At 39.2% G+C, this 12,507-nt stretch overlaps 1 protein-coding gene and 1 long non-coding RNA gene across 5 annotated transcripts in view; one reads left to right on the forward strand and one right to left on the reverse strand.

Moving 5' to 3' along the window:
- LOC148332248 (uncharacterized) overlaps positions 1–6,140 on the reverse strand; it is a 35,355-nt gene extending 29,215 nt beyond the window's left edge. Inside the window, exon 1 of the long non-coding RNA XR_015844597.1 lies at positions 5,913–6,140. This is a non-coding gene — a long non-coding RNA (uncharacterized LOC148332248). The remainder of the gene's footprint in view (positions 1–5,912) is intronic.
- nfixa (nuclear factor I/Xa) overlaps positions 1–12,507 on the forward strand; it is a 165,954-nt gene that overhangs the window by 30,128 nt on the left and 123,319 nt on the right. The window contains exon 1 of one of the 4 annotated variants that reach the window (XM_088301963.1): positions 5,768–6,321. The exons of the other annotated variants lie outside the window; for them this stretch is intronic. Within the exon in view, the coding sequence (XP_088158089.1) occupies positions 6,319–6,321 (3 nt within the window). The 5' untranslated portion in view covers positions 5,768–6,318. Of the gene's footprint in view, positions 1–5,767; positions 6,322–12,507 lie in introns of those variants that run through there. 4 annotated transcript variants of the gene reach the window in all.

Below are 12,507 nucleotides of genomic sequence, written 5' to 3' on the forward strand. Positions count from 1 at the left end.
AAATTTGGTTGTAAACAAAAAGGACGAGGAGCGTGAAGAAATATAACGTGCGTCCGTGGTGCGTGCCAGCCTCATCGAGTTTACTGAGAGAGTGAGAGAAGTGCGCAATTGCTCACGCGCATCGAAGAGGGAACATTGCTTGTACTGTAAATCATGTACCTATTCATAAGTGTTAGTCGTGCCACAGAGTCATTTAACAGCACTCTAGCCTTGGCACACTCGGTCAACATCGGTGCCAATCCAAGACATTCTGCTCTTTTCTTCAATTTGGTGAGGTCACGTGACTAGCGGGTCTCACAACAGGAAGTGGCGATGCCTCTAATTATTGACAGCAGAAACTCATTACATAATCAAGATAAGAGAACATCGCTTTATCCCAAAAAAATGAGTATGAACACAAGGAATCCCAATCCAGCAAACTACTCTGATGATAATACTTCAATTTTTGTGTGGGAATACCAGCTAACCCAGGCGTGGGAAAACTACGGCCCGGGGGCCACATACGGACCATTCAGCGTTTTAATCCGGCCCGCCAAACTCGAAAAAAATTAAATGAATAAACCTTGTTAATATTTTATTTTCTAAAGACTCTGGTGCGTCAAACACAGATATTTTGTTGTAATGCTTTTGTTCATTGTCATTTAAAATTAAATGTATTTTTTTCTCCGATGAGGTGAGGTTACCAAAGCACTCCATCCATCTGCTCCTGGTCCGGCCCCTCTGACAAATTTTAGAACCCATTCTGGCCCACCAATCAAAAAGTTTGCCCACCCCTGAGCTAACCGAACCGTATAATACATGATTATTAAGGGGGGAAAAAAACGACTTTTTCCAAGCAATTTTAAGGGGGACGTGTATAATGTTCGACTGCATGTTATCCCCAAGCAATTACAGTGTATGGAAATTTAATCAGTATAAAGATATTGCAAAATATTGTTCCTAACTGTCTGGTGGTCTAATAAATGAATCCGAGTTATTCCAAGTTTATTTTACAAGCATCTTGATTTGGGACATTCCCAGGGTGTTTGGGAGCGGGCGTATGTGTGTGAACAACCTCCTGCAGGAAACCGCTGCTAGCTTCCGAGTGTTAACCTCTCCAAGAGTGTGGAGTGGGAATGTGATGGGCTGGCAGCAGTGTGAGTGAAAAAAAAAAAAAGGGCACCCTCCATCCTGTGCCAGGGTCGAGCATTCCTCACCCCTCTAAAGGCCGCTTAGCAGCCCCTCCCTCTCTGTCTCTGTCTCGCTCTCGCCCTCTCCTTCTATCACTCTCCCCTTAATAATTTCCCTTCCGTTTGTAATTGCTTATATTCTCAATCCTTTCCTGACTTCACTTCCTTCCTGCAACGATTCCTTCTTTCTTTGTGGCTGCTCTATTAGCATGGCTCCGGGTGAACGTGTGAGTCCATCCCGGCCAACATTTGTACATTTGTGATGCTAGACAACACTTGTGCACTGTGCCCAACTGCCTGCCTCGCCCGCCTGCTAAAACAAAAAGGGCCTTGTTTGGTTCCTCCTCTCGTCCCCTTTGCTGCACTCCTCAAATGGAGGCACAAACATCCCAGGACTATTTTTTTTTTCTTGCTTACACTGAGAGTTAAGATTGTGCAGTGAAAGGCCAACTTCCTTTGCGATCCTGCCTAATTTGAATGAAACTGACCAGCCACAATACATCTGCCCGGTTGTATAAAATCAAAATTGTTCCTCCACTATAACATCATTTTTGATTTTGTGATTCTTAATAGTTTGCAGTGGTGCGTAGCTGATGTCTCGAATTGATGTACCCCAAAATAATAGCCACAGCTCTCAATATGAAGCAGTGCTAACTCTACAACGCTGCAATTATAATAACAAAATACCTCTCTGACAATGTCAGTTAAAACTGAGCATTATTGTTTTTGTAAAGGCACGCTGGATATCATTGTCCATTTACATCATTGTAAGCCTGTAGTGATGTGTCAGTGTACACCCATAGAGTAGGAAAATATATTGTTTAATGTGCATTGTTCGGTCAATTTGCAATAGCTTAATTGGACTGCTGCTGACTAGTGGAGCAACTGTGCCGGGAAAAAAAATGTTGCGCAGGCCCCTCAACAATTATTTAGAATAAAGGCAGCTACGGCCTTATGAAAACCCATTCATTGGTTTAATATACGTGACTTTTAGTCCAGTACATGCATAGAATCCATACAGTGATTTAAGAAAGAAAAATTGTCTGTTATCTTTTTCTTTTCCAGTCTTATCTTGTCCCTGTGAGCTTTTATTAAGCTTGAAGGCCAAACTGAGTGAGCTGTTTCTGTTGAACATGCAGACAAAAAGGCAGAAAGAAATGAATGAAAAATCTACGTTTTAAATATCTCATACTCCCCAAAAAGGAGTATTTTAAGCCCTTTTCACCTAAATTTTTTTTTATCATCAAGAAGTGCAATCTAAACTACAAATGGACTTTTTTTTATGGTAGATGTCTGACTGCTTGTTCTGTGCATTTTTGTTATGTGGTTTAATATGATACTATAACTGCCAATTTATTAGATTAGATTTTTTTGGGGGGTGATTTTAGCGTTGACCCTTGTTGCTCTTCTTGTGGCGTGATTGACATCAGACTGCTTTACAACATTTATCGTAGAAGAACATTGGAGTTCTGGTCCGTTCTAATGGTTCTCAAACTTTTTACAAGTACCAGTGGGGGGGGGACTTTTAGCACCTCAAGTACACCTGTAATGACAACATTAAAATACAGCAACGCGTTTCCAAGAAGTAATATATGTATTATTGCAAGCCACATGATGCATAGAATATTAACATTAACTGATGTAAATGTATTGCATATGAAGGTTAATAAATTATTTACATTTTTAAAAACAAACACTACCTGAATATTAAATGCAAATGTACTATTTTTTTAAGGTAAATACAACTCAACGGTTTTTCAAAACATGCCGTACTGGTTTAAAAAAAAAGGTTTAACCAGGTTTGTGGTCGCCATATTTGGAACGATCAATTTCATTTGGATAGTTGTCAGTATCGTTTTCCTGACTCATTACCTGAACACAATACTACCTCTAACATGCGCGTGTGAACATATTCTGCATGCCACTATCAAAGCTGTGCTGGTGTGCAGTTATGCAAGGTTATTTAGGCTTGCTTTTTAATAAGCTTCAACTTCAGCCAGGCTGGGCCTCTGCATGCAAGTCAGCCATTCCAGTACTGTTCATTTCCAAAACTTTAAAGGCTTCTTTTCTTCCTCTTTTCTTTTTTTTTTTTTTTTTTTTTTTTTTTTTTGCAAAAGGGGCTAATCTTTTCTATTGCTCTTTTTTTTTTTATCGTCATTAAAGCATTGTTTCTGCACAAAGCCCAGCAGAGCAAGTATAAAATAAACGAAAAGAAACGAGGTCAAGCACAATCAACATATGGCGAAGCACCATACATTATTATTTAAGCCACTTTAATTGGAAGTGTGTGCGTGTGTGTGTGTGTGTTTGTCCTCATTTTTTTGTATTGATTGCAGTCTTAGGTTTTAATCAAGGAGTGTTTTTTTGTTTGATTTTTCGAAGCTTGTGATCGTTTTAATTTCAGGTGAATAAAATATCCTTTAACGATTTGATTTTTGCAGCAAATACATTTTACACGTGTATTGTATATTAATTATCGATTACATATTACTAGGATATTGAGTTTTCAGGCAATTACTCTGCACTGAATATTACTGACACTGTCGAATTCTCTTTTATAGAATACTCTGTAACACATTAAATGTAGTTCAGAAAAAAAGAGATGACTTTGTATCTATCTATATAAGAGCAATTTTTCTTTGCGCTTGTTGGGCCTTTCGTGACACAGACCCGCACAGGACCTTATATAACAAACCACCATGAAAAAAATGTTTTCTCGATCCAATTGTTCGTGATTATATTCAGTTAATAACTGCAAAAATATTTCTTTTTAACTAACGTTGAGAGACGTGCTTTTGTAAACCACCCCAAACAGCCCAATAAACTGGAAATTCTCCAAACAGGCCAATGTCCTGTTTGGAGAATTGAGTGGTAATAATAATAATAATAATAATAATAATAATATTAATAATAAACTGCTTTCAATTGAGATGTTTTTCTTTAACTTCCCGATATTTATTTAAAACCCTTACGATTGACTTCAAAGACAATAAAAAAATGGAGAGTATTGATGATTCAAGTCAATTGAAGATACAAAAATGTACATCAGTTCAAAAAACACTGAAATGGATTAAATAAAAGATAATTGATTTTTCCATATAGTGATATAAAATGCCTAGATTTTAAGTTAAAGAATATTTTATAATTATTGGATCGTGGGGAGGAGCTAGATGTTAAAATGTATTTGTAAAGCAATCTGAAGTGTGACAAATTTTATGAACCCGCTACAAAGCGCGCGCGCGCGTGATTATGTGTCATCGGGGCCTCCTCGCACGTCATCCTGCTGCACTTTCACACTCCAACTTAAATAGTCCAAATGAGGCCATAAGACCCCCGCCCTCCCATAAAAGAAAAAAAATTCGATTGGATGCTGAATAATTGACGTGACCAAATGTGAGAGGAGGTCATCGGTAAATTATTGATGAGCCGTCATATTTGCAGGAATGTCTGTTTGAAATAAGGCGGATAACGACACACACTCCCACTCACAAATATGGTTGAATTTAGTTAGAAAGTAGTTAAAAAATGCAGAAATGCTCAAGGTTTGTTTCATACAAATTTTGGGGAAAAAATTAAATCGACCACGTTTTGGTGATTTATATTATTTAAATGTGTTGTTTACTAATCAGTTCGGTCAGCGAGTTTGGTAGTAGCGTTTTGAGCAAGATTTTTTCTTTTTTTGGGGGAGGGGGGTAGATTCTCTAGGCCCTAAATTGAAGGTGGCTTTGCATGCCGACTGAAAAATACATTTTTAAAGTCAATGTCAAGTTTGCGCCTGAATTTTAAAGAATTGCGCGAAAATACAAAAAACAAAAATTTGGGTCAACCAGACAATTATGAACAAATCAGACATTGTTAATATGGTAGAGATTTCGTCAAATCTTTTGAACGCAATTAAAAATATGACATGTCTGGGTGATAAAGCATGTTTTCCCAAAATGTTAGAAAAAAAAGGTTCCTCACCGGAACCAAAGTAAACTAACATCTTTCACATGTCGACTCTGCATACACATTATGACCCATGATAATTGAACTGAAATGATATCAATGCAAGAGAGCCAACATTTTCTGGACTTCCGCTAAAGGACGGGGCAACTTTTCTTTGCGCACTTTGCATGCTGATTGCGCCACATCATAGCAGTAGGACACACACGCACACGCAGACAGCCTCACACGCGGGGCGGGAGGAAGCCTAATCCTCGCCGGTGCACCTAATTCTCCTAAAGCCGCAGCTGCTCGCGGTGGCTGCATCGCAAACTCCGCACGGCTTTTATTATTAATAATTTGCCACACAGTCAATGATCAGTTTGTGGCTTGAGTATAGTGCACAAGGTGTGTGTCCGTGTGTGTGTGTGTGTGGGGGGGGGGGGTCTACTTTGTGGATGCTCGTTTTCGAGTTGTACTGTTTTCGTATTTTTTAATTTTACGCACAGACTTTTTACGCATCTAGTTGCCATTCGGTAACTCTTCTTTCATCTTGAAGGGGGAGGCGGTGAGGGAACAAGGGTGCCCCCCCCCCACCCCTCACTTGACGAGCAACTGCGCGTTCGGATCCACGCTCTCACACACACTTAGAGAGAGATAGAGAGAGCGAGAGAGAGAAAGAGAAAGAAAGAGAGAGAGCGAGGTGCGAGTCTAAAACAGATCGGGCGCACTACGCGCGAAGCGGCCAACACTTTACTTGTTTTGATTTGTTTTGTTTTTTCAAGTAGCCACGCAGAGCACAAAGGGACACCGACTTACTGTGCATCCCGTCCCACTTGTCTTTTCCACTTTGTGCGTGCAAGGAGAGCGCAGAAGCGGAGCGATTTGCAGGACAAGTTTGGCCGCAGAAGAACGCACGACGACACTTTTGGCGCGGACGTCTCGCAGCATGGCGGACCGGCGTTGAAAACCCTCGAAAAGAAACCGCAAAAGAGTTTTGTTCCCCCCCTGACGTCTATTTTTGCTGCCCTCTCGGAGAGTGGACTCACTTTTAGCGTGTGTCTGAAGATCTGTTTTTGTGTGTGCGTGAGTGTGTGTGTGTGTGTGGAGGCTTCCGGCAACAGCCAAGAGAGCAAGTCTTCCTCCCTCTCTCACTTTTTTTGGAAGCTGAACTTTTAAAGGAAAATGGGGCATTGAGAGTGTTGGCAGATCTCCCTGCGCTATAATGGTACGTGCTGAGTAACTCAATAGTTTGCCTTTGTTGGCCGCGCGGACAACAGAGTGTGTGCGTGTGTGCGCGCGTGTGTGTGCGCGCGTATGAGTGAATGTTGAACTCAACGTTGTTGTTTGGCTGCATTTGAGCTTTTCGCACACTTGGGTGCAGGACTGAGCACACACGACTACGTGTATTTCTTTGAGCAGCGGTGGGGGAGCTATACATTTTATTTCAGTTTTAATAAATTGTTCATGAGCCGCACTAAATTTGGGTTCACAATGAGACTGGTATATATTATTAGACATATATTTATGCAGATTATTTTTTTTAATCAAGTGTGTATTTTTATTTTTGAAAATTGCATGGCAGGCCGGATTAGATAAATTAAATAGCCTCTGTGGCCCACGACCCGCAGGTTTCCCACCACTGTTTCAAAGCGTTCAGGCAGCTTGAGAATGTGATTATTGTTTTGTGATACGGCGGATTTGTTTGCATAGAGAGAACTACAACAAAGATGCAGCATGAAGATTTTAAGGATCATTTTCAAGATATGCTTCTTCTTCTATTTTTTTTTAATCTGTGCCACTGCGCACTTAATTTGTGTACGGTACTTGATGACACTCTGCAGACTAGCACGCAGGGGGGCGGGGAGGTGAGGCACACAGAGAGTCTTTGTAACCCCCACCGAACAAGTGTTTTAATAGCCCAAAGAGGATGTGAAAGCACCAATGTCAACCTATGGAAATTAGGCAACCCCCTCCAGAATGAGCTTTTTTTTTTTAACAGGTTTTTAATCCTCCTGGAATTTGAAAATAGATTTATTATTATAAATCCTTAACACTTTGCTAAATGTTCGGTGAGTGCATGCAGGAAGATCAAGATTGAGAAAATAAAAAGTAAATGACCAGCAGGGTACTGAATTCATTTTTTGATTGGAATTTTTAGAATATTCTCATTAGATGGGGCTATAGTTACTGCGTTGAAAAGCACATTTTTTTTGAAGGGGGTCTTAATTATAATTAGTATTTGACAGCTACAATAATATACCGCTTATATAGGATTATAATTTAATACTAAAATCATCCATTGAATGATAGGAATGTCGGTCGTTCTTAATTTTGATGATGACAGCAGACCAAAACATAAAAATAGCTTTTGAGATAATGTGTAGAAAGGACCGTTAGTCAATCAAAGTGCAACTTCTTCATACGCCAACGAGGGTGTCGTGGCCCACATGCCGCGGGAAATTGGTTGATTTTATGCCAGCGACCTATAGTGACAGACACACGATGTCAGAAGGTGAAATTCACCTGTGCATCAAGGTCCCGAGGCCCTTCACACTCATCTTAAGTCTCAGATCGCGAGTAATATTTTTCAGATTTGTGTTTAGTTAATCAGGCCAAAACTTCACAGTTGCATCACTTTGAGAGTAAATTGTGAACACATCATTAATATTTTACGATTCCTTCTTTTTGTTTGGTGTTGTGGAGTGAGATTTTTCAAATGTTGCCTTGTTGCCAACAAAAGTTAGGAAACACTGTTCTAAATTTACCCCTTAGGGAATAACTGTCAAATAATTGATAAAACTATTGCCAAGATAAACATTTTCTTAACTGTACAAGAAGTTACGGTAAGTAATTTAGTCTTATTAACTTTCGAACAAGTCTAAACAGAATAAAACCGCTACTAGTAAAATGCAAAATTTGATGACTGCTGTACTTATTATCTCTTATTTCATTTTTGCTCTTGAGTATTTGTCATTTTGAGCATGTTATACTGAACAGCCACGTCACAGATGCATGTATTGCTTTTCCTACGTCCAAAGTGCCATTTCCTTTTCTATGGCCATCAGAACGTTTCCACCTTTCAAGTCAAGCGTGACGTCACAAAAGTATTTGGAGGTTCCGCTTTTAAATCTTTCCAGGCACGAGATTAAATAATGAATGATTCAGTGATTTAATTTCAGCATCAAATGCAAGGTGTTTTGTGCCGAGCTGGTGATACATACCAGAACATCAACACGAGTCGCTGTAGGCATCTTCAAACTTGTGATTTGTAACATCATCCCACCAATTATCCTTCATCGAGACTTAAGGTAAATGAGTCATTAAAGATCGGTGTATCATCTGTGGAGCAATCGCTCCCTGGTTTTGATTATGGTGCGATCAGTTCACAGTCGGTGGTTTTCGAGAAGCAACTTCTCACTCAAGTGGAAGCCACGACATTGTGAAGGCAGGCACACCACCTCCATTATTCCATAGACGTCAAAGGAGTCGTTTTTTTTCAGCTAAGATGGAAAGGAGCGCGCTATTTAGTATGATGTGCCGCCAGTTTGTTCAGTCATGCGACGTGCGCTGTAATGCAACTCCATGTTTCCTGCCCGTTGCCGTTAACTGGGCAAAAAGGATAACCACAAAAATCACCCTTGACGACACAAAGGAATGATTGTACCAATCCCAACCTCATTGTTAAAAGCACTTGCAGGCCAGGAGTGAGCGCGGTTTGGCTCATGTAAAAATGGCCTCAAAACAATCACGTTGACAAAGTTGGGCCAGTGAAGCTTAAGGTTAGAAGTGCGGAGTGCAAGCAGCGTGGCAGCAGGCTGAAATGTTCCATGCCAAACATATTTCAGACGCAGTTGTATACACACAAAAAATTAGAGCAGATTTTAGAAACTCCTTAAAGGGGAGGCCAACCCCCCAAAAATATTTGCAATAAAATCTTCTGTGCGCCTTCACTAGTCTAAACATGACACTCTTGTTTAATATTACGTTTGCGGAATATGAGTTAAGCAGAAAAAGCCACTCATTTTTAGCCATTTCTGGGGGCGGCCATTTTGTCACTTCTGTCGACTGAAAATGACATCATATTTGCTCAGGTCTCAGGTAATGACCAATCACCGCTCACCTCTTTTCTAACGCTGAGCAATGATTTATGGTTAGCTAAGACCAGAGTAACTGTGATGTCATTTTCAGTCGAAAAAATGACAAAATGGCCGCCCCCTCAGATAGCTAAAAACCGTTGGCTTTATACTCATATTCCAAAAATAATAATCAGAATGCCGTGTTTAGACTACTGGGTCAAAATGTTGTGAAGCCGAAAAATGCAATATTGGTAAATATAGGATACCAAAAAGGAAATTCTCTTTTGAACTCTATATTTACAGTTATATTTATGAGTCCCGCTATTTGCAGGGAATAGAGAACAGGACGGCCTTTGAATAGCAAAAAGCTGCATGACTGACGTCCAATGAAATGCATTTGGCGGGAAATGTTATTTCATGCATGATATGATCGATTAATCGATAATCAGTATTTTTTAATGGCAAAGATAAACATTGGCATCCACCTCCAAAATTTGGTCCGGCACCAATGAGAACACTTATTTTGGCACGATAGTTCTTTTCGTGTTACAAAAGTTGTGATTTGAAGAAATGACAAACATTCAATAATTTGCAATAATATGTATTTCTAAAATTTTGTCAGGAAAATGCTATCACATCCCAGAAAATTGCAATATTTTGTACAAAAAACATGTTCATATTTCTCATGCATTAAACCAATTAATCAGGTGGCCGAATTTATGGACTGATATTAGCCCATTTCAAAATAATTATAATCGTCTTGAGTTTTGTCGATAAATGATTCTTTTTTTTCTCATGAAACTGTAAAAAAAATCCTGCAACGTATCGGAATTTGCATCGGTATCAAAAACATTGCATACTGGTCAGGCCCTGGGAATCTAAAAATTGACAATGGCAAAGCTATCTTTTTCAACAAAAAAAATAGAATAAAAATTTTGCAATGAAAACATTTTATTTTGCATGGACATTGCAACCTTTTGCCATGAAAATTTTGCCTGAGCCGTTTTCCCTGAAAATGGTGAATGTGAAAATGATCAATTTTGGCAGGACAATCCCACTATTTAACCATTAAAAACGCAATATTTTGCCACCAAAACCATTTATTTCACCCCGATAGAAGTCTACGTTATGAAAATGTAATATTTTGTCACATCAACGTTCCATTTTGGCATAACAAAACAAGATTTTCCTTGAGCGCGCTCCATTTGGCGTCAAAAATGTGTGGCTTGGCCTTTGTAAAGTTCCTGGATAAGGTCACGAGTCGATTTGATCTAATGTGAGGTGGTTTGGAGAGCAAGCAGCGTGGCAGGAAAAATATTGCAGCCTGGAACGTTCCGTGTTCCAATTGGCATGCCATTATCTAAAGGCAGCAGTTACGGACGAGCCTGTCGAGCAAGATCATGATAGTTTACAGGCAGGGTGCCAGCCTGAGCTGATGTTCAGGTGTGTCACAATGTGTACAAACTTGTTTCCCTCTCAGTTTACTAGGAATGTTATCTACTTTACTTTCAGGATAAACTTGGGTACCTACACTCACATCCATCCACTTAATAGTATGCTAAAATTTTCGTTTGTTGTGTTGCCATTGTCCTCGTTCTTGAAGCAAAAGTGCTGACACGGGTCTGATTTCGCAGTCGTTTGATACCACTTTTTTTTCACACCGATACCAGCCGAGAACTCAACTTTTGAGTTCTCACCGATACCAAGGAGCCTATTTCAAATGTTGGATAATTTTCAAGAAAGACCTTTTATTTCTGTCTGACAAAAGGCAGTGCAGTCACTCAGAAATAGAAATAGAGAGTTTGAGTTGAAAATAAAACACAACCAACTCAAACTGGTTCAGGATTAATTTGTAATACATTAACACAAAGTGCAAAAAATAAAATATATATTGGGCGATATGGCTGAAAAATTCATATGAAGCTATTTTGATAAATTATAAAGATAAAGATGTCCTTTATTAGTCCCACAATGGGGAAATTATTCTTTCTCCGATGCAAATTAAGGAAAATATTAAATGAATTGAACATAAGGGTTCCTACCTAATCTGTCAGCCATGCATGCAATTTACTTCCTGAGAATAGATCAATGAGAACTCAATACCTTGAAATAAGGCCAGTTTTGGTATTGATTGGTACTTGTCCATCCCTAGTAGTAAATATCACAAATTAAGGCAATTGATTTTGAGGTCATCCAGCAACACAGAATCTCCGTTTGCGCTCAGTAACCTGAACAACAGTGACTTCAACACAAATATGGCTGCCATACGTCTTGAGCAACTCCATATTGCGCCTTTTGACAAAAACGGTATTTTCCCATATCGCCATGGAAATTCTATGTCAACTTAAAAATGTAGACTTTGCCCTGATCTGATCGAGTGGATCAAATTCGATTGATGTTTATGTGAACTTCCGGCCAGTCACAATCAACCAACCAGAAATGCAACCAGCAGGCGTGTTGGTTGAACAAAAATGGAATTAGCTAAATTGTTGACTGCAGGCACTCAATGTGGATACGAGATATACTGTGGTGATGCAGAACGTGAAGTTATCGCTAGGCGATTGCATCGAATGTTCATATAATTTTCGTAGATAGGGCTGAATTTGTACAGCTACTCCAAAGCCAAACAGTTTAGAGAATGTGCTTACTTCATCATAAACACGGCAGGTAAAAAAGTGGAATAAAAATGATGGACAAAATAATCACTGTGGTCTGTGCGCACCAGGACTTGTACAACACCGCCGGCTTCCAATACAAGACAAAAATCTATAATATTTAGCAATGAACATGTTCCATTTAGGCATTTTATATAGCATACCATCAATCCATTTTCTGTGGCGCTTATTCTCATTTCTGGGAGCACATGAGCCTATCCCAGCTGACTTTGGGTGGGTTGAAATGTCCGCCTTGGACTGGCCAGCCAATCACAGGGCAGAGAATGTTGTATCGTAGCACATGAATGTAATATTTTGCCTCAAATGTGCCATATTGAGCAATAAAATTGTTATATTTAGCCAAGCAAACGGCCATTATCACACAAATGCAACAAAAATGCCATTTGGCGACAAAAATGCTACATTTACAAAGAAAATATTAGAAATTTACACTTGCATGCATTATTTGGCTACCAGTTGATATTCAGTAATGAAAATGCAACATTTTGAAGATTTTACCAACAAAACATTTTAGTTTATACTGCTACTTCAATGCAAAATTTGGCTACAAAAACGGGTAATTGGGTAATAAAAAATGCAGCATTTTAAAAATGAATTCTATAAATACCCAATTCAGTGGAAGTTTTGTATAATAAATTATAATATTCATCAATGAAAATG

Source organism: Idiotropiscis lumnitzeri, chromosome 8, assembly GCF_059441095.1.
Source record: "Idiotropiscis lumnitzeri isolate Australia: NSW breed Sydney's pygmy pipehorse chromosome 8, RoL_Ilum_1.0, whole genome shotgun sequence".
Taxonomy (NCBI): domain Eukaryota; kingdom Metazoa; phylum Chordata; class Actinopteri; order Syngnathiformes; family Syngnathidae; genus Idiotropiscis; species Idiotropiscis lumnitzeri.